Source organism: Arachis ipaensis, chromosome B1, assembly GCF_059453495.1.
Source record: "Arachis ipaensis isolate K30076 ecotype BB chromosome B1, ASM5945349v1, whole genome shotgun sequence".
NCBI classification, from domain to species: Eukaryota; Viridiplantae; Streptophyta; class Magnoliopsida; order Fabales; family Fabaceae; genus Arachis; species Arachis ipaensis.
In genome coordinates, this window is record NC_142436.1 from 149,652,602 (window position 1) to 149,678,359 (window position 25,758).

The window sequence follows — 25,758 nt, forward strand, 5'->3', positions numbered from 1 at the left end:
ATTCCACCGTAAAAGAAAACGAATCAATTTTGCGTAGGTAAACGTTTCGGTCTCTCTCTGTCTCTCTCTCTCTCTCTGTAACGAGCGTGTGCACTAAGGAACCTCTCGCTTCTCTCTGCATATAGCTGACTCACTCCATAGTCTCCACATTCATTCACAGGTTAACTAACTTTCAATCTTCATTCTCTCTCTCTCTCTCTCTCTCTCTCTCTCTCTCTCGCTGCAGCTGCTAGATAATACGACAAAGACTTGGAACCCTCGAATTCCCGTACATTTTTTGATCAACCCTTTTACTCTCTGAGTAGAAGGGTAACCCCAAAGGTGTAAGCTTTTCTGCTTCTATTCGTCACGCAATGCCGGACGGAGAATCCTCTTCCGCCACGTCATCGGCGGAGCTGGAGCCCCATTTAAGCGTCGCTGAATACTTGCTGCAGAACCTTAGTCTCTCTGAAGTCAAAGATCATGACGACCAAGCTGTTAAGAAAGACCCCAAAAAAATTGCCAGAAGGTAAGTGTCCTTGGTTTGTTGTTGTTTTGGAGATATCATTATCGTCATCATCATCATTGTTATTCCAAGGACCAAGGTTAAGCCATGGTGGAATCTTACGGTATTTCATAGTGATGTTAGCTGTGCAAGTGGTTTATTATGTGTTTGGTTAGTGAGAAATGGAGTATACAGAGTAAAGAAACTTATTGGGCGTTTCTAGATTCTTTGCATTGGGGCTATGCCAGCTAGTATTATTTTTGACAAAGCTTGCAAATTTTTCGATCTATCAAAATTTTCAACTCAGCATTTGTGTTTCTTTGATGTTGCGGAACAATGATTAAGCTTAAAGAATGTTGCTGATTTATAAATTTTATTGCAAGTATGGGGAGTTTGCTCATCTTTCTGATTCCATGTGCCTTCTGGAACCCTTGGAATCTTACTCTTTTTTGTTTTGCTCTTTCGGAAGGTACCAGTTGGAGCTGTGCAAAAAAGCATTAGAAGAAAATATAATTGTATATTTGGGGACAGGTTGTGGGAAGACCCACATTGCTGTGCTGCTTATGCATGCGATGGGTCATTTGATAAGGAAGCCCCAGAAAAATATATGTATTTTTCTTGCCCCTACTGTGGCGCTTGTTCATCAGGTGATCTTTCTTTACCTGTTGCTCAATTCAACATTATCTTTTTATTTGTTTATGGAGATCCAGAAAATTATTTTTATTTCCAAATCAACCTTTAACTAATCGAAGCATGCTTTGGTTCATCATTGCCATTTATTCTAATCTGATCATGTTTTTGTTTATCATTACCAATTATTCATTGATTTCTTCTGAAGTCATTTTTTTTCAATAATCTATAGCAAGGGAAGGTTATAGAAGACTCTACTGATTTTAAGGTTGGGATTTTCTGTGGGAGCTCCAAGCGCTTGAAACGTCATCATGATTGGGAGCAGGAAATTGGACAGCATGAGGTGACAGTAGACAAATGGCAATGCTAGTTAAAATTAAATCACGTACAAGTAAAATTTTCCTATTGTATTATTGCACTATTGTATATGCAGGCATGTTGCAGCAACTTTGACCAAGGGGTGTTGAAAGAAATGTGGAGATTAAAAAAAAAAAAAAATTAAACTTGATACATGGAAAAGTTGAATAAATTTAATCCCATTTTTAATCTGATGGGTTTTCTTCTGAAATTATATGCTTTTTTTCCTTCCCACTCTTCAGGTTCTTGTCATGACCCCGCAGATATTATTGCACAACTTATCTCATTGTTTCATTAGGATGGACATGATTTCACTTTTGATATTTGATGAATGTCATCATGCTCAAGTCAAAAGCAACCATCCTTATGCAGAAATCATGAAAGTATGTTATGCTTGTGCTCAAGTTCGCTGAACTCAACATTAATTTTTGTATAAAATCTTTCTGTTTCTACATCTTTTTTTTCTTTAGCTTTTTGACAGTTCAGAATTTGATATTTTGGTAGGTCTTCTACAAAAATAATTCCAAAAGTGTTCCCCGTATTTTTGGCATGACTGCTTCCCCAGTCGTAGGAAAAGGTAAACATCCCTAATCTTGTTTAGGTCAGTGGACCAATTTGATGATTATTTTTTAACATGAAATTGTTATTGTCAATATCTTGATCTTTACATATATTTCTATGAAGTGTGCATGCTGTGTCCCATGTATAACACATGGACACACTATCAAATTGGTGTTCATGCTTTCTAATTTGCTTTCACTGTTTTTCCTTCTGTGATATCAATATGCTGTCATATCATAAGATTATTTATTCATGCTTATTTCCCGTCCTTGTCCATTATTAAGGGTATGTATGCATGTTTCTTAGACATTGCAACTTTGCTAGATACCATCAGTGCACTTTTTCCCATTTTCTGAATATGTGTATTCTTTTTCAGGGGCTTCCAGTGAAGCAAATCTATCAAAAAGCATCAATAGTCTTGAACAAATACTTGATGCTAAGGTGGGCTATATACAGTACAATATGTCAAATTACTTCAAATTTTTGGTTATCACTTTTAAATATAGTCTTGAATTGCCTACTTGTGCTGGTCTCAGATGCTGGGTGCTGTTGCTAATATCTAGTTATTTGGACCTCATTTATAGGTATACACAGTTGAAGACAGGGAATTGCAATCTTTTGTGACCAATGCAACAATTTCTGTATATCATTATAGCTCAGTTGCAAATGGAACAGATAGCTTGTATACAACTTACCATGCAGATCTTGATCTGATCAAATATCAGGTACACTTTTGACATGGGTCTTAAGACAATTAGATAAACAAGCTTTATCAACACTGCTTTATTTTGTGCGAGCAGTGCATAGCAAGCCTCGGTAGGAATGTAGAAGATCACCAGAAACGGATGAACACAAAAAAACTTCTAAACAGGATACATGAGAATGTTGTTTTCTGTCTGAGGAATCTTGGCATTTGGGGAGGACTGCAAGTAAGACTCTTGTATTATATCTTAAGCTCTCATGTAATCATTTGAATGGAAAATGATTATTCAATATTATCTTTAAATAATAGTATATAATGTACCATAGGGAAAAAATGTATTGTCACCATTTGTTCCCATTTGATGGTATGCCTTACCACCTGACAAATAATTAATAAAAAGTATGCCTGCAATATGCTGTGGGATTCTTCTTGTAGAGTTAAGGTTACATAATTTTAGCAAAATTCTCAACTCTAAATAGATTCATGAAGAAATATCTGTCAAATAACCAAATAAAAACTATGCCTGCTCTTCTGAATTTTGTTCCTTGAAGACGATGGCCTAGCACTGATTATTGCGAGTGAAGTTAGATATGCTTTTCAACGATAAGGGGAAGTTCTTTGGTTTTAATCTCATTTATAATCTATCTTAGCTTATCATTGTTGATATTTTGTTCAATTATTATTTATGTATACTTTTTCTCTTCTCTAATATTCCTGTTAACCTTCTAAGGCTAGTCATATTCTTTTGAGGGGCGATCGTTCCGAGAGGCATGAATTAGTGGAGGCAGAAGGAAATTCAAGTGATGACTCTGTGTGTGATAAATATCTATCTCAGGCAGCTGAACTCTTTAACTCACATCTGAAAGGTATTTAAACATTGCTTGATATTTTTTCAATAGTATCACTGCTGTTACCGAGGTCTTCTGACTTCCACTACTAAATCCTTACACTGTTACACGTGCTTTTTCCATTTTACGATATATTAGGTTATTGTTTATCTGCCAATGAACGATCTCGTTATAATTTTTTTAAAGATATGTTTAAAACAGTATTCCTGCATTTTAAAATATGTTCCTTGTGAAAATGCTGTTATTTGTTGTGTATATCTGTAGGTGACGGTGTATCTGATTTATCTTCTATGGAAATAATGAGAGAGCCCTTTTTCTCATCAAAACTTTTGTGCCTCGTTCAGATACTGTCCTCCTTTAGGTTGGCAATCAAGTCTCTCTCTCAAATCTCAAGTTTTGATAAAATTGTGTTCAAAGTATTCCTTTCAGATGTGTGTCATATAGCATGTGTCACATTTATATGCGACTTCTCATGGATCGGTTATGAATCTTATATATGTGGACAAAATTTGCTATGATATTTTGATTTCTTGATGCAACAGAACCAGAAACATATAGTTGATTGCAGGATCCATGTCATTTATATATGAATTCTCATCGCTTGGTTATGATCTTATTTATATGGTCAATTTTGCTGTGATGTTTTGATTTCAGGATGCAACAGAACCCAAAATGTATCATTTTTGTTAATAGAATCGTGACTGCAAGATCCCTGTCATACATACTTAAGAAGCTGAAACTTCTAACACAATGGAGGAGTGATTTTCTAGTAGGAGTCCATGCTGGATTGAAGAGTATGTCACGCAAGACCATGAACATCATTGTTGAGAAGTTTCGCTCTGGTGAGGTAAGCTTTGATATTGGGATTCACTCGTTAGTTTTAAATGTTATGTGAGCTCTGAAAAAGTCTGCAGGATTTTGTATACTTAGTTAGAAGTTCTGAGTTCTCAGTAATGTAATGGTGTGGCAAAACTGTGTAATCATTTGTTTTTATAAAGTAAAGGCTCTTTGATTTTACTGTTACCAACACTCATTTGACAATAAGCACATTGAGAAAAATGGCAATGCCTTTTATATTTGAAACTATGAGAGAGCTTGAAGCTGCTGTGATTTCTATGAAAAATATTTCACTTAAACTAAAATGCTGCTGCATGTGGGATCAAGAATTTTGTTGTTGAAGCTGCCTTGTGGTGAGTGGTGCTCAAATGGTAACAAAATAATTATGATGATGGCTTAAATATGTTAACATTGTATAGCTTGTCAAAGAGTTTAGTGATAGTTAGTAATATGCATATGTGGCTTATGCTGTTAACAGTTGAATCTATTGGTTGCAACAAAAGTGGGTGAAGAAGGACTTGACATTCAAACTTGCTGCCTTGTGATACGGTTTGATCTTCCTGAAACTGTTGCCAGCTTTATACAGTCAAGAGGCCGTGCACGTATGCCTCAGTCAGAATATGCATTTTTGGTGGACAGGTAGCTTGCCAGCAATACATTTTAAATTTAAATGTAAATCCATTGGTTTAACTAATTTTGTATCTCATTATTACAGTGACAATAAGAAGGATCTCGATTTAATTGATGGTTTTGAGAAAGATGAATGCCGCATGAATATGGAAATTGCTGACCGTACATCAACTGAGACATACATAATCCCTGAGGAAAGAATATTCAGAGTAGATTCATCCGGTGCTTCTGTCAGTTCTGGATATAGTATTTCATTACTTCACCAGTATTGTTCAAAGCTTCCACATGATGAGTATGTACCTATTTTAAGTTGGGCCTTTGTATGATATAGCCAGGACATTCATGGAACAACTCTCTGATATTTTAAGACATTATCTATCTTTTCAGGTACTTTGACCCCAAGCCAAGCTTTTATTACTTTGATGAAAAAGATGGGATAGTCTGCCACATAATATTTCCATCCAATGCACCAATACACTTAATTGTCAGTTCACCACAGTTGTCTATGGAAGCTTCCAAAAAGGATGCTTGCCTGAAAGCAATTCAAGAACTGTATGAAATAGGTTCATTAAGTGATTGTCTTTTGCCAAAGCAAGAGACCACAGAGCCAGAGGAGAAGGATTCAAGCCCATCTAATACAGATGGTTGTGAAGGTCAAACTTTTGCTGTGCTCTATAAATCATTTTGTTTAATTGTCTGTTTTTGTGTTGCCAAAAATATACTTCATAGATTACCTGTCAATGAAGCTATTAACTAGATTGACAATTTTGACATGCTAGTCATTTTCAGGCTATTTCAATTCTTCATTGTCCCTCTTTGGTAATTATTGTTGTATGTTGTATTCCTATTGCTTAAACATTTTAGCTTCAATCCATTGTCAATTTGGAAACCTATTTATTATTATTCAATCTTTTAAAATATTTTGACCACTTCAGCCATTGTTAGCATGGTCAATCTTTTTTTTGGGTATGTTGCAACAAGTAATTGGAACTTGGAATATAGTAAGAAATTTAAATTGATAGTGGATCAAAATTACATCTGTCTTAGTCTTATATAAGCTTTGTTTGACACCATTTTGCTGCTTGTCCATGTTTTGGGTGTGTTTGTGTCAGATCTTAAGTGTCGTATGCTGACAACATGCATTTATAGAGAGTCAACTAAAGTTGATCTTTCTTTTCTTTCTCTCCATTCTAGCATGGAAAAGCATAATGTGGACGAGGGAAAAATTCGAAAAAAGATACAATACAGAAATTTTGAATATTCTAAAACAATTTTAAATTATGAATGAATAAAAACACAGGCAGGTGTGAAGCTTCTATGCACATATATATGCATATACACCATGTTTATTTTCCTAGCTATCAACTTATGATTAGAAATCTTTAAATATCATTCTGTTGTATTTCACTTTTTCCCCCTTGTTTGCAGAGGACAATTCAAGAGGAGAATTACATCAGATGTTAGTTCCTTCTCCCTTTAGAAAGTCTTGGATAAATGAAGAGAAAATTGTTCATCTCAACTCATACTACATAAAATTTTGCCCCTCTCCAGAGGATAGGGTTTACAAAAAGTTTGGTCTATTCATCATGACATGTCTTCCAGCAGAGGCTGAGAAACTGGAACTTGATCTTCATCTTGCTCATGGTAGATCTGTTATGACATCATTTGTTCCATTTGGAGTTGTAGAATTCGACAAAGATGAGGTAAATGGCATTTTATTTTGTGTTAAGCAAAAGAAAAAAAAAAGAATTTTAAGTTTATGCTTGGACTCTTCCTCTTGCAGATTAAGATGGCTGAACGTTTTCAAGAGATGTTCCTTAAAATTATTCTTGACCGATCAGAATTTGTTTCTGATCTTGTAACCCTGGGTAAAGGTGCTGAATCTCACAATGGTTCATCAACCTTCTACCTTATGCTTCCAGTTGTATTGCAAGAATATGAAAATATCATGACTGTGGATTGGAAGACTGTGAGAAGATGCCTTTGTTCACCAATTTTCAAGCCTCCACCAGATGCTGTGTACCAAAAGCCTTATCCTTCTGATTCATCACTTCAACTTGCCAATGGTAAAAGAAGCATAAGAGATGTTGAAAATAGTTTGGTATATGCCAAACACAAAAAGCTCTTCTATTTTGTCACAAACGTGAACCGTGAAAAGAATGGATTAAGTCCCAGTAAAGATTCAGGCACTTCAAGCTATGCAGATGACTTACTTGAAAAGTAGGTACCTATTTATTATTGGTTCATCCTTTATTTTTTCTTTTTGCACCTGAAATTCATGATTACTGGTAATACCATTCATATTTGTTGGATACATTTTTAAACGGATACTCTTTTTTTTAAAAGGACTGAAACCCGAGAAATGGATACTTCTAAATGTTTATTTAAGTTGGGATTTGATATATTGTACTTAATATCTTTGACAAGAACCTTTCAATGTTTGTATCAGGTTTAGTATTCATCTCAAACACCCTGAACAGCGACTTCTGCATGCAAAACCAGTTTTCAATCTGCACAACCTGCTGCATAATCGGAAGTATGAGGATACAGGTACCTTGTTGGATACTACTCTGCTGGTGGCTAAAATTTGTTGTAGTATTTTGATTGGGTTTATGAGATTATATAGCTAACATAATATCAAAATACCTCCTGTCCTGGGAACAGTCTGAATAAGTCACATACACTGATACAAGGATGTCGAAACAAATAACTGGATGAAAGAAGGGTGTTTTACCTCTGTGAGGCAAATAACTATATAGCATCGAAGCAGAGTGTGATTTATCAATTTTCTATTTGTTAATTTTGTTACATCAATATCACATCAGCATCTAGCCACATTTACTTAATTAGGAGAGAGTAGGTCTATTGATTTTTTTATTTAAAAAAATCATCCAATAACAAATACAAAGAGTTAATCAAATTTAATCCTAAACTCATCTCCCCCCCCCCCCCCCCCACCCCCAAAACACCAAAAAAATTCTTAGCTTCATAACCTGAAATGTTGAGAACCCTGATAATCCTATTTCTTCAGCCATCATAATGTATTTACATAATATTATAATTTGATAATTAATAATCTACAGCTCCAATCTATCACCAGCTATGCTATTGTTGCAGTCATCGCTTCCTAGAACTACAGTCAAGGTTGTTTCACAGGTTTAGATGAATTATGCTTAAGAACCTTCTTATCATCATTTTCCACTATGATTCTTGATTTGCCGCACATAGACTACCTTTTTTTCTTCATTTAGTGATTTCGAGAACTGGTTGACCAAAAACCATAAGCCATTGAGGATGAGATTCCTTTTAACTTTCCATCATTTTAAATCTTAAGTAACTTTAGTTAGTTATCTTAGATTATTGATAACTTTGTGTTTTTGCAATGCCGATACTTGTCTCAATAGGAGGACTATTTCTAATATCCCATATTGTCTCTTCCCATTGATGGTAGGGAGAGAAGGATCATGATGACATACCTGGGCATTTTTAAGAATTTCTTATTGACTATGAACTTTATGTCTTGATTTTGAACTCTCTTTTTTTGTCTTCGGACTCTTCTCTCATGATTGTAATTTTAACTGTCAATAACAGAGCCACAGGAGCTGGAGGAGTTCTTTGTTGATTTGCCTCCTGAGCTTTGCGAATTGAAAGTTGTGGGTTTTTCGAAGGATATGGGTAGTTCCATATCTTTGCTACCCTCAGTTATGCATCGTCTTGGAAACTTACTGGTTGCTATTGAACTCAAGCAAATGCTGTCTCGATTCTTCCCAGAGGCAGCTGAAATTAATTCCCATACAGTAAGGCCAGAGATACTTTTTATAGATATATAAGTACTATATTCTCTTTCCTTCATTTGTTGTTGTTCTTGTACTGTGTGGAAGAATGTTGTGGTTTAGAGTTACTAACAGTTGTGACAACTACTAGATTCTTGAAGCTCTCACAACTGAGAAGTGTCAGGAACGGTTTTCGCTTGAAAGACTAGAAGTGCTTGGAGATGCTTTTCTCAAATTTGCTGTTGCACGCCATTTTTTTCTCACATGTGACAGTCTTCATGAAGGAGACCTTACTGCAAGGCGTTCTAATGTTGTAAATAATTCCAATTTGTATAAATTGGCTCTTAAACGCAATTTGCAGGTGAAGTTACACTTTCAAGTTTCAACTGACATATTCAGTACCTATATAGCAAAATTGATTATTTTGCTCTCTCCATTCTTTTGAATTTATATGATATACAGGGCAACTAATTTTGGTTACTAGCTGTGTTGTCAAATAATTTAATATATATGCTAAAATTGGCTCGTAGATAAAAGACATGCTTTGTGGGATTTGGATCTTCCTAATTTTTCTCTTTGATGAAATCAAACCTTTGTTTAACAGAGAAGACATATAACTCTGATAACTTGTTTTATACTAAAGCTGAAAGAAATTCTTATATCTTCCACAGAAAAGATTACCATACTTGGAAGTACTAACAAGGATATATGGTCCTGAAAAATTGTAGAAAGTCTGAAAGGGTGAAATTATAGAAACTAACAGAAGGCTTGTAACTTTTCTTTCATGTGCTATCTTGATAGAAGCTTTAGAATTCTTACTTTTGTTACCAACTTATCTCTACCTTCCTGCCTTATAATCCCAGGTCTATATACGTGATCAGGCGTTTGATCCCTGTCAATTCTACGCATTTGGCCGTCCTTGCCCAATAGTTTGCAACAATGAAACAGAAGAAAGTATACACTCATGTTTAAATTCTGTTAAGGAGCAAGGAAGCTCAACTGAAATCCAGTGCAATAAAAATCACCACTGGGTATATAGAAAAACAATTGCTGATGCAGTTGAAGCTTTGGTCGGAGCATTTATAGTTGACAGTGGCTTTAAAGCTGCAATTGCATTTCTTACGTGGCTTGGCATACAAGTTAGTTTTGAAGCCTCACAATTGATTAATGTTTGCCGAGGAAGTGTTGGCTATGTTCCTCTCTCTGCTGATGTAAACATTCTTTCCCTCGAAGATAAGTTGGGATATCACTTCATTCATAAGGGTCTGCTTCTTCAGGCTTTTGTGCATCCTTCTTACAATAAGCATGGAGGAGGTTGCTACCAGGCAAGGCTACTTTACTGTTGACCCCCAATGTCTCAGTTCTGATAAGAATGATTTCTGTACTTTATAAATCTAAGAACTCCGATAAGACACTGATTATTTATCTGTTGTAACCTGACATTTTTTTTTTTTTGGCAGCGACTGGAGTTTCTTGGTGATGCTGTGCTGGATTTTTTGATTACTTCATACCTGTACTCAGCTTATCCCAAGCTAAAGCCTGGTCAATTGACGGATTTGAGATCGTTGTCTGTTAACAATAAGGCATTTGCCTGTGTTGCTGTGGATCGCAGTTTTGATAAATTTCTTTTATGTGATTCTAGCAACCTTTCTGAGGCAGTAAAAAAGTATGTGGCCTATATTAGAAGACCTTCATCAAGTAATGTCAATGAAGGGCCGAAATGTCCAAAGGTACTAAGATCCATTTACATTTACTAATATACATTATACTTGAAACTTATTTTTGGAATTTTTTTTGGTCTATAGAGGTTAGCTATTATTTTTCAAATTCTTTTTGGGTATTCAATTGGAACCCCTAACAGCATATTGATTGATTATGCCAAGTTGTTACTGCATTTTTTGGTTCTATGGTTTGGGTTATGGTCTTATGAACGTGAGTAAACTCCTTTAGATGTTCAAATCAACAGTTCAAAAGGATGTGGTAGATATGTATTACTTCTTAATTATGCATAAATTATAATTTGAGTCTAAAATAACCTTTTTGGTTGTTTCAGGCTTTGGGTGACTTGGTGGAATCTTGTGTTGGTGCTATTCTTCTTGATTCAGGGTTCAATTTGTACAAAGTTTGGGAAATAATGACTTCATTCTTGGATCCAATCATGAAATTCTCATCTAACCTGCAGCTTAGTCCCAAGAGGGATCTGCAAGAACTATGCCAATCTCATAATTTGGAGTTGCAACTCCAAGCATCAAAGTTGACTAAAATGTTTTCAGTTGAAGCAAAAGTGATTGTGAATGGTACATGTCAAACAGCAGTGGCAACCGGGCAAAGTAAAAAAGAGGCTACTAGAATTGCTTCACAGAAACTATTTTCAGAGCTAAAGGTAAAAATAGTATAGAGGGTCTGATTGGCTTCCATTTCTGGTGGCAGGTTCTGTCATAATGAGTTTCTTCATTATGCATTGGGTTAAAAAACTGTTACACTTTTAATAAGCATAATTATAGGTTGTGATGTATCAAAACAGCAAGAGAGATGCATTTTACTTTCCTCAGCAACAACTATAAATTGTTTATATTTACTATGGTCAGTGTTATTGGGTTTGGAACTTTGGATGTACAGGCTCAAGGCTGGAGACCAAGGTCAAAACCTTTGGAAGAAGTTTTAAAATCTACCTTTAAGGGGGAAGCAAAACTTATTGGCTATAATGAAACTCCCATTGATGTAACAGCAATTAATTCCATTGAGCACTCGACGGTTAATGGGAACTTAAGTAGCAGCAACTCAAACCCGATAATTCGCCCCCTCCGTGAGGTGATTGGTATAAAACCTGTTGACCAAAAGGTTCAACATTCTTCTAAGGGACAGCGTAGTGGAACTTATGATAATCGTGATTGTGCCGGTGATTTATCAAGGACAGGTAATATAAAAACCGTACTTAGGTCTTAAGATGCCAAATATTGTAGCTGGTGCCATTTGCTGTTAATCCCAAATAATTTTTCATTGTTCATTTAAAGGAACTGCAAGGTCACGATTGTATGAATTCTGTGCTGCTTCTTGCTGGAAACCACCGACATTTGAGTGCGTCTATGAAGGGGGACCAGATCACATGAAGTTGTGAGTACCTCATTAATTTATTCAATCTTTTAGTTACATATACTATTCTACCCAGATTTTGCTGCCTGAATTGGTTAAGTGCTTATAATAACCTCCTTGTCTCAATTGGTAGATTCACATACAAGGTGACCTTGGACATAGAAGAATCCCCAGATGTGATTTATGAATTCATTGGGGAACCAAAACCGAAGAAGAAAGACGCAGCAGAGTCCACGGCTGAGGGTGTGTTTTGGTACCTGGAACGCGCAGGTTACCTGCCTAATAAGCGTAACTAAACCTCTATTAGTCTAGATACACATTATTACGAATATGCTTATGATTGATCATCAAAACGATTAGGTCATTCCAAAATCCTGAATGAGACACGGCCTACTCTGTTGTTGGTCAGAAAGGAACTTATGAGTGAGGGTGTGTTTTGGTACCTGGAACGCGCAGGTTACCTGCCTAATAAGCGTAACTGAACAGATTCATAAGTTCCTTTTTGACCAACAACAGAGTAGGCCGTGTCTCATTCAGGATTTTGGAATGACCTAATCGTTTTGATGATCAATCAATCATAAGCATATTCATAATAATGTGTATCTAGACTAATAGAGGTTTAGTGATTTGTTGCCAAGAGGAAAATTTAAGGATATTGTATAGTATTACTTCACTTGTGCAGCTGTGTCTAGGCAGTGTACTTGGTAATGGTATCAGTGTTAAGTGGATCATGAATTTGAAATGTAAATATTTGTGATTTGAATCTTGTGTTAATTTGTTTTCCCTAAATGATGACGCTATCGTGTGGTGTTGCTGTATGGATGCAAGTTGAGGTTCAATCGACTTGAAATCAATTTGGTGTGAATATCAAAATCTTTCAGACCTTAAATTTGACATTCACTTGTTTATTTTATTTTTATTTTTTTAATGTAAAAGCTCTTGATGTTTGAAGTTATATAGTGTGATTGTTTAATACTATGGAAATATAGACTTAAGTTTACGACAACTTTCTTATAGAAATTTATTAGCGTAAAATTTCTTTTACTAACCTATTATATATTCTATTATATTTACATCTAAAATGTGTGGCATAGTATTTTTTTATTATAATTGAAATTAAATATTTTTTTATTAAAATTAAAATTTTTTATTCAATAATAAAGAGTTTTCTCTTTTCTTCTCTTTTTTCCTCTTTCTCATTTTTTTACCTATTTTATCTTTTTTATATATTATTATTAATGATCAATTACAATTTTAACAATCAAAATATGCAACATGATATTTTTTAGTTGCAATTAAAAATAAATTAAAATTAAAATATAGCTATATTTATATTATTAATTTAACAACTAAAATGTGACACATAAAACTCTTATATTAAAATTGAGATGAAATATTTCCTTCTAAAATTAATAAACTCCATTCTTTTAGCTTCTTATCTATCTTTTTCTCTCTTTCTCTATTTTTCTCTATCCTTTTTACTCAATATATAACTCATCATTTATATTTTATATTACTAATTTAACAAATCAAAATATACGATAAGATATTCTTTTATTACAATTAAAATAAAATCTTTTCCTTCAAATTAACAAACTCTCTTCTCTTTTTCTTTATCTTCTTTTCTCTTTTCTCTCTCATTCTATCTCTTTCTATATTTCTATTCTACAAAAAATAAAATTAATAAAATAATATAATTTAAATAAATTTATAAAATTATAAAAAATGTATTAAATTTATAATTAAATATAATTAAAAAATATCCCAAAATATTATTGACATAAAAATATATTATTATTATTATTATTATTATTATTATTATTATTATTATTATTATATGCATATTTTTTTAATTTTTTTATTTAATTTTAAATTTTTACTGTTTACCATTGTAATTTATATTTTATTTTTTAAAATATTTATTATATATAGAGAATACTAATTTTGTGATTAATAATCAGATTTAACATTCAATTTTTCAAAAAAAAAAATTTGAATTAATTTTATAACTATTAATATAATTTTTTTACTAATATCTAATTATATTTATATATATATAGAGAGAAAAATGTTATCTTTAAATAACAAGCATGAAATTTAAATATTTTTATTTGTACAAAAACTTAACACTTAATCAAATATAAAAGTATGAATTTTTTCTAATACAAAATAAAAAAATTAATTATTTCTTGAAACAAGACTTTTGAATTTTATTTTTCGAAATACGATTTTTCTTTTTGTAATTAAGACAAGTTCGCCGCATCCCCGGCTAGGGTGAGTTTGGCACACTATTTAAACTTGATGGGGACATTTTTATTTGTCCCTTTCTTTTTCAATCTCTCCTCTAAATTTACTCTGTTCCTTTCTTCTATCTTTTCAACGTCCGTGAAGTTCGTTGTGAATGATATTCTCAGTTTCAAGTCAGTAAATAATATGTTAGTTAGAGTTTTTTTTTTAGCTTAGTTAGAGTTACTGTTTACATGTTAGATAAAGTTACTAGTTTGAGGTTGCATGTTAGTTAGAGTTACAAATTTATTGTTTACATATTAGTTAGACTTACTGTTAACTGTTTACATGTTAGTTAAATTTTTTATGTTATTGTTTTTAAGTACAGTTGCTGTTTATTGTCTATAACATGTTAATTAGTATAACAAAGTAAATTGTTAGTTAGCTTAGTCAGAATAATTAGTTTAAGTTGTGAAATAGAAGGTAATTAGTGGAATAATTAATTAGGTTAAGTTAGATTAGAAAGAAATATGATTAGTAAAATTTAGGGTTCAATTAGTTTAAAGGGTTGTTTTGGGTGTTAGTTGACGGCGTCATGTAGTTGGGTTAAATTTAAATTAGTAAGTTTTATAAGCAATTATAGATTTAAATATATTTTTTAATAATTTAGTTAACGTAAAAGGAACTGAGTTCATTGTAGTGTGATTTCATTTTACTAGAGTGTATTTAGATGGAGCAGCAGTTATTTGGCTATGAGGATACGATGTACAGATTGGATGAGGTTGAGCACATTGCTAGCAGGCTTGATCGAGTGGTACAATTTTTTCACTCTTGTTTATTTTATTGTAATTAATAAACAGCGAACTTGTTATTTTATGTGTTCACCGTCCCTGTTTTTTTAATTTTTTGTTTCCGTTTGGTAGGCGCCTCGGATCTTACGCACCAGGCGGAATTTGATGACACGGTCGCCGGAGCAGATTAGGTCATATCTCAGACGAGTCGAGTTTGAGTATGTGGCCTATATGGTTGAGTTCGAGCACGACTGGCCACTTGCCTCGGCATTGATAGAGAGGTGGAGGCCTGAGTCCCATACGTTTCATCTACCATGCGGGGAGATGACTATCATCCTGCAGGATGTGGCCTATCAGCTGAGACTCAGGATCGACGGTGATCCTGTGAGTGGATGCATAAGTGGGTGGGAGCAGCACCATCAGGGACAGACCATTGAGGAGTTATGTGAGCAGATTATGGCGGCCCAGATGACAGATAGTCACAGATCAAGTGGACTGTGAAGCTCACTTAGTTCCACAACATGGTTTGCGGAGAGCTGGAGCAGGACGCCACAGAGGAGCGCTTATTGAGGTACACGAGAGGGTACATCATGCAGTTAATAGGGAGTATCCCAGATGCATATGGCTCCTCCCAATCGCCATATATTCTAGTAAGGACTCTCTATTTTGCAAGTCAAACCTTTCTGTAGGACACCTTGTAACCAAAATGATTCTCCACACCTCCTTGCAGAACCCTGATGCTGATTGTTGGATCCGCTTTGACTATCGTGAAAATGTGTTGCGCAATCACCTTCGAATCCAACCTACGATAGTCTTGCCCCATCGATGTTTGCATGCAAGTATGAGGACCAGTGTATCTCCTAACCTCCCACTTTTCTTGCTTTCGGCTATATGATATGAGTATGCTCTAATTACAACTGGGTCTGAACTGGATACACTGTGCATTATACCTCAATTGGTCACTCTCTATTATTTTGTACTTCGTAGCCCTCCTGATGTTGTACTGCTTAACTGCTAACATGACTTCTTTCTTGTTCTTAAATTGTTGTCCAACCTCGAACTCGTTGCTTGGATCCTCTTGGGGGCCTCCCTGAGTAAACGACCAATCGAAAGTCATTGCATCGAGATTCAACCTCGTGAAATGATCCGGCCGGTCATATGGTCGAGAAATGACAGGCTGTGTCAGAGCGATTTGTGTATCACCGTAGTAGTTCATCTCTTCTTCCTCGTCACCATCGTCAGGAATTTCGGGTGGTTCTTCATCAGCATCGTCTCCGTCATCGGGGTTAACTTCATACTAATCTATCATCAGATCCCTGATAGCAGAACTCTCACGACTTTCAACACCGTCATCCATTAAGTCAACATTACGAACTTCAACATTAGGCCCCTCTTGACTACTTTCAAGTGGCATATTTAGATCCACCGTCGTCCTTCTAATAGTTCGTCTAACAGCTCTACTCAACGGACTATCATTGACAGTATCTGCAGATGATATTCCGCCACCCAACTCAACAAGAAATACGAATAATTTCAACAGATGAACATTTGTCCATTGGTTGTGTCACGACCTTATAAGCCGTACGTCCTCGTCGTCGCGTCAAAACAATAGAAATATTTCTCACAACTGTGGTCTAATAAATATACTAGCAACAGAGAGAAGACAACTGTAATATACTTTTTATAAAACAAACTCCCATCTAGTTTAGTCGAATATCTGTAGTAAATTTTTTCACTATTTTGGCCTCTTGCTTCCCGACAGAATGCAATATCAGATTTTTCAACGTTGTTAGACTGTTAACTTTCGGTGTCATATAGGTAATTATCGGTTGTTCCGATCTAAAAACAATAGAACCTTCTTCATCATACACTATTTCACCATCGTAATGAATGGATAACAATGGATTCCTTGACATTGTAGAGAAAAAATGTCAACAATGAAAATGAAAGTGGACAATAAAATTGTGGCCTCTAATCTGCTCTCCACAGGCATCCTTTTATTTTAGAAATGTAACATAGAGTTCGCCGGGAGACAACAAACTCTATAATTTATAAAGAGTTCGTCGAAGGTGCGCACGAACTTGCCTTAATTACAAAAAAAAAAAAAAATCATATTCCGGAATAAAATTCAGATATCTTATTTTAGGAATTAATTAATTTTTTTTATTTTATATTCGAAAAAAATTCATAAAAGTATACGCATTAATTTTAGATAATAAATATTAAAAATAATTATAAATAAAAAATTAAATTATTTCACATGAAAATAATAACTAAAAAGGTTATTATTTATTTTTTATCTACGAAGACTCTGACATTCTTAATTAAGAGAGACATTTATTCTATACCATTTTTTTGTAGAAGTAGTTTGATTTTATAAATTTTTTTTTGTCATAATCTATGATGTCTAAAATCATCATTATTATAAGGTGAATGTTCACAAGTAATTATTTTCATGTGAAGTTGATAGTTAAAGATAATTAGACAATAATTTAATCAAATTTATCCAATTATCTAACAATTAACAACTATCAATCTCACATGAAAAATTACAAGGAAGTTTTCACCTAATTATAATTTAAAACACATTCTTTTTGAAGAAAATAAAACAGATTCCAGAAGTGGCGGGCTGAACTGAACCGCTGAAGGTGTAGGTCACGTGACATGCCACATCTCAGAGTCGCACTCGCACCCGCCATTTCCCGCCATAAACTCCCGCCAAAAGCAGACCCTCTTCTATCCTCCTTCTTCTTGTTCCCTCCTTCACAGATCCAAATTCCAAAACCCTCACAAACTCTCACACTCAGAGAGAGAGAGAGAGAGAGAAAGAGAGAGGAAGCCTATAATCGAAGAAAATGTCAGGTTGGGACGAAGGAGCCGTCTACTACAGCGACCAAGCCCACTCATGGCACGACGGCAACCACCCCGGCGACCCCGACGCCACCGCATCGAACCACACCATCCAACAGAAATTCAAGGAGTTCATTCGCAACTTCAGTAAGAACGGTCTCTTCCCTTACAGACAAAACCTCCTCGACAACCCTAAGTTCCTCCTTGTCAGATTTGAAGACCTCGACGAATTTGCTCCCGAACTCTCCCCTAAGCTCGAGTCTTCCCCCGCCGACTTCTTGCCCTTGGTACTTCCCTTTCTCCTCTTCAACGCTCTGCTTTGTTACTTTTGTTTTTGCTTTGTTTTTCATCGTCCTTTTTTTGTGGCAGTTCGAAAGCGCCGCGGCGCAGGTTTTGGGGAGTTTGAAGACTAAAGTCACTGGCGACACCGGAGAGCTGGAAGATCAGGTTGCCGGCGATGTCCAGATTCTGCTTACTTCCGACAAGGATCCTGTATCCATGAGGTCGCTCGGGGTAAGTTGATTTGATATAATCTAGGGTTTGATTATACATGAATGCCATGCTTTTAGGGGTTGGGGAATTGTAAAGTTTTCTTCGGTCTAAGAATTGGTCTGTTATGATTTTTCGATAGGCCCAAAACATATCGAAGCTTGTTAAAATTGCTGGGATTACTATAGCTGCATCAAGGACTAAGGCAAAGGCAACTTATGTTACCTTAGTATGTAAGAACTGCAAGAAAGGGAAGCAAATTCCGTGCAGGCCAGGACTTGGGGGAGCAGTTGTTCCTCGATCATGTGATCATATTCCTCAGGTATGGTTCATATTATTGCCGTGTTGTGTTATGTGCATATTTACATAATTTACTGTTTGCTTTTTAAGTATATCTGTAACAAGGTGGGATTTCTTGCAGGCTGGAGAAGAACCATGCCCAATTGACCCATGGCTTGTGGTTCCTGACCAGAGCCAGTATGTTGATCAACAAACATTGAAACTGCAAGAAAACCCAGAGGTAATAATATGAATAACTTGATTAAGGAAGCTTTAACAACAGTTGCAAACCATCATCACTTATATGTCATTTTTATATTGAAGGATGTTCCAACCGGTGAGCTACCTAGAAACCTGCTCCTCTCTGTTGATCGTCATCTAGTTCAAACAGTGGTACCTGGCTCAAGATTGACAGTCACTGGAATCTTCAGTATTTTCCAAGCTTCCAACGCTGCATCGTGAGTCTCATCATCCTTTTAGCACCCTTGAATTTCTTCTTTATTGTCAGCAATCAATGTCTATATGTTTAAATGCCTTTTACTTTGTGCAGTAACAAAGGAGCAGTGGCAGTTAGACAACCATATATTAGGGTTGTAGGAATGGAAGACACAAATGAAGCCAAGTCTGGTGGTCCTTCTGCGTTTACACCAGAAGAGGTCCGTGTTGAAAAAATTATTTGTTGTCTTCACCATACATGCTTTATACATTGTTCATTGCCTTCATGAATTTCACGGCTTACCTGAATGTTAAGTGCTAATGGACTGAGTTTTATTTTTCCAACGTATCCTAATTGGGCTGTCAAAGTGTCAATGTTTAAAAAGTGTTTTTACCTCTACACTACAAAAGTTCATACCAGCTAAGATCTCTAAGTTCTTCCATGGATTGTAGCATGGTCGTCTTACCCCCATTCTACAAATCTTTCAAGTTTTTTTCACTCCTACACAATGTCATGGTGCTCACTTATAGATGTTGCGGGTCCGAATAATGATGTTACTTGCAGATAGAAGAATTCAAAAAGTTTGCAGCTGAACCTGATGCATATAAAAATATATGCTCCAAGATTGCTCCCTCAATATTTGGGCATGATGACGTCAAGAAGGCTGTGGCCTGTCTTCTTTTTGGTGGGTCAAGAAAGGTATGTTGTTGCTTTGTGCATCCATCTATGTTGTTATGGGATAAAAGAAATTCATTCCCAGGAGCTGATAACATGGTCAATTGCTTTGCAAGCAGAACTTGCCAGATGGAGTGAAGTTAAGAGGTGATATCAATGTGTTGCTTCTTGGGGATCCATCTACAGCAAAATCACAGGTTTGTGCTTGATTTTCCTTTTTTCTGGATACTATATTCTCTTGTTAATCCATGGTGGTTGAATTATTAAAAGCCAAGAGAGCCACTTGCATTATGTTTAGTTTTGTATCCAACAGTGAACCGATTTTCCAGTGTATTTGTTTTTTAATATAAAAAATTTTCCTTTTTCCTTTCTTTGACAATTACTTTAGCCAAGTTGAATTTAGTTATTTACTCGTTCAATTATAGCTTCTGTTGTATTCCCTTAAATGAGATGACAATTATATTTTACAGTTTCTGAAGTTTGTTGAAAAGACAGCTCCTATTGCTGTCTATACTTCCGGGAAAGGCTCATCAGCTGCTGGTCTCACAGCTTCTGTAATCAGAGATACCAGCACTGTAAGTTCTTCAACTTCTATCATTTGTATCCGCAAAATAGTTTCAGCTGCTGCTGGTTTCTTGTTCATCAAGAAAACGAAACAGCCACCATGTTTAATCATGTTTTTGGCTTGGTTTTTAACCCCTTTTTTCCTTCAAGTCATACAAGTTCAAAAGGATTCTCATAATATAATTCGGATCTAAGTTTTGAAAATTCTCAATTTCTGAATATACAAGATTCATTAAGATAAGAGAAGCCCGAATGTAATCATAAGGATTATCATAAATCCCACTTCTATTTGAATTTAGATTTACAAACTCTTCAATTATTTTCGCTAAGATAAACTCTGTTTACTTTTCTTTTTGCTTGAGGACAATCAAAGTTTTAAGTTTGGTGGTAATTTTTATCATCACTAATTGTTGAGATAATGCAAACTAATTGTTCACCCAACTTGTTTGAGAGGTCTCTGATTCATGTTCTGTGAATTCAGCGTGAGTTTTACCTTGAAGGAGGGGCTATGGTCTTGGCAGATGGAGGCGTTGTCTGCATTGATGAATTCGACAAGATGAGACCAGAAGATAGGTACTAAGCTGTTTGGTTTTTATCTTATTGATTATTGTCGGTCTATGGTAAAAAACTATTTATGATGTCTGTAATGTAGGGTCGCCATCCATGAAGCCATGGAACAACAAACTATATCTATAGCTAAAGCAGGAATAACTACAGTTCTTAATTCTAGGACTTCTGTTCTTGCTGCTGCTAATCCTCCATCTGGACGATATGATGATCTTAAGGTCTACTACCATATATCTCACGTTTACATTTTCAGTTCCATGAACAATATTTTTAACAGACTAACAGAAATATCACATATTTCTGCAGACTGCACAGGATAACATTGATTTGCAGACAACCATTCTTTCTAGATTTGATTTAATCTTTATTGTGAAAGACATCAGAATGTACAGTCAAGACAAGGTAACCGTGACTTTTTTTTTTTTTTTCCTCCCCTGCTACCTCTAAATGCTTGTCTTGTGAAGAAATGCTACGGCAGATTGAATTTATTCATTTGTTTAAATTTTTTGTTTTTAATTTGTCTTGTGATATTAAGATTGCAAATTGTCAGCTTAATATTTGACAAAAGATTGGCAAACCTTTTAAATCTTATATTATTATTATTATTATTATTATTATTATTATTATTAAGTCCAGCAGACCATGCAGACATATTGTTTACATATTCAATGGTTGGATATTCAACAGTCATTAATTGACTGATTTTGTGCACAGATCATAGCTAGTCATGTCATAAAGGTCCATGCATCAGCTGATGCAACCGCTAGTGAGAACAGGGTTTCTAAAGAAGAGAATTGGCTGAAGAGGTAAGCTATATCTCTGAGCTTATGTTTTCATGCAGTTCGTTCAATTATCAGGCAGATGAACTTAAATTTGATTTAAATAGGTATTTACACTATTGTCGGACTGAATGCCACCCTCGTCTATCAGAATCTGCTGCAACATTACTGCAGAACAATTATGTGAAAATCAGGCAGGTAAGGTTGAATATGTGACCAATTAGCAGAAAGAAATTTGATATCTCTTTTAGTTTTTACCAGTTATCAGTAGTTACGATGATGTTAGAAGCAATTGGATGTGTTTGTTTGTTTGGATGTCATAGTGAGAAGATTCTTGAATCATAATCCACTAATTCTTATATATTGCCTTGTCCATACTATGTCAATTTTGATTTGATTCTTTTTGCAATAAAATACAGGATATGAGGCAGCAAACCAACGAAACTGGAGAAGCTTCTGCAGTACCAATTACAGTAAGGCAGCTGGAAGCTATTGTTAGGTTGAGTGAGGCACTTGCCAAAATGAAACTGTACGTACTGCCATCGTTTTTCATAGACTTTACATGCCCGTTCGCAACATCTGCTTCGGTTTAATTAAAACATTAGTTAATCCTTTATAAGAACTTGGTACGAATCATAGTAATATAGAGCAGTGGCAGTAGAATAGAGTAGAAATAGGAAAATAGAGAAGATAGAACGGGAGAAATATGAGGAGAATGGGGGATAGAACAGAGGGCTAAATGAAATCACGGTTTCTTTCTAGTCTGTGTATATTGCGCAATGAGAAATTGCAGAAAGGGAACAAGGTGAGAAGCTACCGCTCTCCTAGGTCCTGTGCAACCTAATTTCCAGTTGATTCTCTTTAATTCTCCTCACCTCTCTTAAACTTGCTCTCTTTTATCTTACCAGCACACAGCCTCCCCACTAACCTTGGTAGCTGTTACATCACTTGGGCCCACTGCACTCTCTACTAGCTCTCTTTTCTTTTATTTTCCAACAATAAATAAAATATTTAATTACTATATTAGTTTTTATAATCTTATCAAATTTTTAATTGAATCCTTGTAATATAAAATTTATGATTAAGTTTTTATATTAAATAAAAAGGTTTAATCAAGTCTTTATTAGTTATTTTTTAGGGGGAAAAAAAACAAAACAGTGATTTTAGAATATTTATCTTTAAAATCTTCTACAATTTAATTTATATCAAATACAATAATAAATATTCTAAAGTGTTTCGAATTTTTTAATAAGACAATTTACAAGGATCTAAGTGAAATTTTTAGATAATATTAAAACTTAATTACAAATTTTTAAATTGTAAAAATCTAATTAAAAATTTAATAAAACTACAAGTATGATGTAATAATTAAGCCTAAATAAAAGGCAGAGGTGCTATTTTTCCATCTTCACTACTCCTTCAACTAACTAAACAGATTCTTTTCTCACTTTTCTCTTCGCTTGGTTACTTAAGGCTCCGTTTGGTTGATGTATAGGATGAGACATAGACACAAAGACACAGACATTAAAGACATAGACATAAAATATTTGTGTCTATGTATTGTATTTGGTAAAAATAATGAACAAGACACAAATATTTGAAAAAGACTGAATTACCCTTCATTTAACCACAATTTTATCAACACCACTACACACCCATCACCTCAAACGCTACATATGTCATTACAATTAAATTTTTATTTCTTTTTGTATTTTTTTTCCTTCTAATATCATCTCAAATTATCATTCAAATATTAAATATCTAGTTTTTTTGAAAAAAAAAAATAGAAAACCAAAGCCTAAAATTTATCAAAGATTAATTAAAATTTAAATAAATAAAAAGTTAAATGTATAAATTTTTTTGAAAAAAATGGGAGAACAAATTTGGTTGTAAAATCTAAAAGAGGAAGTAAAAAAAATATTTGAAGAGATAAGAGGATAAATTTTGAAAATTTAAAAATTGAATAAGGGTAAAAGAGTAAAAAGTTAGTGTCTCACAAGTTGTGTCTCAGTGTCTCATCAAATTGGAGGTACACAAATTTAGTGTCTCCGTGTCCATCTGTGTCCTCCCGTGTCCATCAAAAATTTGTGTCTCAGCAAACCAAACAGCAGACATGTGTCACCGTGTCCATGTCTCATTGAGACATGGACATCAACCAAACACTACCTAACTTTCTTACATAGGGTAAGGATACTCTAGTTCAAGCAGTCTCATACTCGGATCGGCTCATAATGCATGATGTTATACAAATTGTGTCAGTAATTTAGTGTATTAAGAACAATGAAAAGATTTATTTTCATTTGCTTTTCCCTTTTATAGAGTTTCTATTTTTAGTCCGTATCAATTGAACGCTGTAGTAGTTATGGACCAATAGCAAAAAAGCAATCGAGACCTCCTATTTGAGTTGGAAGATAGTCCAAATTACATGATTCCACTGATCCCCTCGATATGCTATGCTGTATACGAAACTAAATTTGTTAGCTAAATATCTAATCATTCTTTTTATTTCTCCTTCAGTTTATTCTTTTGATATAGTACCTGCATCTTAGATAGTCTAACTCAATTTCTCCTGCATCAGATCTCATGTTGCTACTGAGGAGCATGTGCAAGAAGCAATAAGGCTTTTCACCGTGGCTACAATGGATGCTGCTAGGTCTGGAATACACCAACAAATCAGTCTCACACCAGAAATGGCAAATGAAATAAAGGTTTGGCTTGTGTATCCATCTTCTCTCCCTTAATCTAGCTTCATATGCTGACGGGTTGTGTCTGCACAAATGAGCAGCAAGCAGAAACTCAGATAAAGAGAAGAATTGGGATTGGAAACCACATATCAGAAAGAAGGCTTATTGATGACCTCAGCAGAATGGGAATGAACGAATCCATTGTACGTAACCACTTAACTGTTAAGAGATAGTCTCATAACTTACAAATCAAATTTTGAGGTCACCATGTAATTCAAAACTTCAAAAGATGCATGTTTCTAACAGTCATGTTATATAAAACCTAGTTGAGTTTAATAGTTGTCTTCATAATATGCACACACACTAGAATTGTGAAAAGACCATCAACATTGAATTGAAGTAGTATTCAATATTCATTGACATAACTACATTTTGGCAGGTGAGAAGAGCTCTTGTGATCATGCACCAGAGAGACGAAGTAGAGTACAAGCGAGAAAGGCGCGTTATATATAGGAAAGCATGATATATATGCTTTCGATCCACTGCTAGGTTGTAACTCATCGTTTAGACTAATAGTTCTCTTGTAATATTTTTCTTTATATTTATTCATATATTTTCCGTAGAAGGGTCCATGTAAGCTTTTTGCTTCTTTTTTTTTTAATTGCTGTGACGTGTTATTGCGAAGTTTTTTCTTGTGATTTTAAGGTGATAGGTTTAAGTCATTAACGCATTAATTATCATTCACTCATTCTCAAATCATTTTCACCAAATTTATACTCATTTCTACTCATTTATTATAATATATTAAAGCTTTAGTGTTATGATGAATAAATAATACATAATGTTTTAAGTTTTATATGAAATTATCATATCATCCATTGCAATAACATAGAAAAAAATATTTTTTAGAATTATATTTATACTATCATAAAGAATAACATAATTAATCTAATATTAATCTCATAATTTCACATACTAAACTATCCAATTTTACAAAAAAAAAAAAATATTAATTCATATCAATAGTCTAAATTCTAATATTAAATATTTATTTGAAGATTATATTTTACTTTGCAAAAATCTATTTATATATTTATCTCTCTATTAGTTTATTATAATATATAAAAGAATTAAGTAATAACACAATAAATTCTTGGCATATTAGATACATTTTAATATTGCTATATAAATATTTTAATGAAATTATTATTTTATAATTTTTTTATCATCACATTACTTTATAGTGTTTAATTTTACCTTTTAATGATCTTTTTTTACTCTCGATTTCTATGCAGGTTACTCTTATACCTTTAGTAATAATGTTATTTCTCCTTAATAAATTAAATTGTTTAATAAAACTTAATTTATTTTTTTTTTTATTCTCACTTCTATTTATGTTTATTATATAAATTAACAATTTTACGTATTTTTTTATCCCCTCTCATACTCCAATGTCTCTCACTCTTTCTCCTTTATCTTTGCTAATGTTTTACACCATTATT

The 25,758-nt window shown here is 34.2% G+C and overlaps 2 protein-coding genes across 6 annotated transcripts; both read left to right on the forward strand.

The window, feature by feature from the left end:
• The first annotated feature begins 238 nt into the window (after window positions 1–238).
• DCL4 (dicer-like 4) lies at window positions 239–12,810 on the forward strand. 5 transcript variants are annotated; one of them, XM_088502230.1, is made up of 26 exons: window positions 239–512; window positions 961–1,131; window positions 1,347–1,457; window positions 1,714–1,854; window positions 1,976–2,048; window positions 2,409–2,473; window positions 2,617–2,757; window positions 2,833–2,961; window positions 3,466–3,601; window positions 3,848–3,944; window positions 4,238–4,430; window positions 4,899–5,059; window positions 5,136–5,342; window positions 5,438–5,703; window positions 6,479–6,753; window positions 6,834–7,270; window positions 7,500–7,600; window positions 8,642–8,847; window positions 8,975–9,184; window positions 9,687–10,148; window positions 10,284–10,553; window positions 10,877–11,206; window positions 11,443–11,740; window positions 11,838–11,937; window positions 12,050–12,410; window positions 12,599–12,810. In XM_088502230.1, the coding sequence occupies exons 2-25, from the start codon at window positions 1,048–1,050 to the stop codon at window positions 12,210–12,212; spliced, it is 4,656 nt and encodes a 1,551-aa protein (XP_088358356.1). In that variant the 5' UTR covers window positions 239–512; window positions 961–1,047; the 3' UTR covers window positions 12,213–12,410; window positions 12,599–12,810. The 5 variants fall into 5 exon arrangements, with proteins under 5 accessions (XP_088358356.1, XP_088358355.1, XP_088358353.1 ...); XM_088502229.1 differs by having other exon boundaries at window positions 12,050–12,204; window positions 12,532–12,810; XM_088502227.1 differs by having other exon boundaries at window positions 239–508; window positions 954–1,131.
• Window positions 12,811–17,535: 4,725 nt separating this feature from the next.
• Window positions 17,536–25,025, forward strand: MCM5 (Minichromosome maintenance (MCM2/3/5) family protein). The gene is made up of 18 exons (XM_016344403.3): window positions 17,536–18,070; window positions 18,153–18,296; window positions 18,415–18,594; window positions 18,694–18,792; window positions 18,876–19,009; window positions 19,102–19,207; window positions 19,552–19,686; window positions 19,782–19,859; window positions 20,133–20,237; window positions 20,708–20,799; window positions 20,879–21,011; window positions 21,100–21,195; window positions 21,508–21,599; window positions 21,680–21,770; window positions 21,992–22,101; window positions 24,151–24,280; window positions 24,358–24,459; window positions 24,696–25,025. Exons 1-18 carry the CDS (start codon window positions 17,789–17,791, stop codon window positions 24,777–24,779), a joined length of 2,193 nt encoding a protein of 730 aa, XP_016199889.1. The 5' UTR covers window positions 17,536–17,788; the 3' UTR covers window positions 24,780–25,025.
• The last annotated feature ends 733 nt before the right edge of the window (window positions 25,026–25,758 follow it).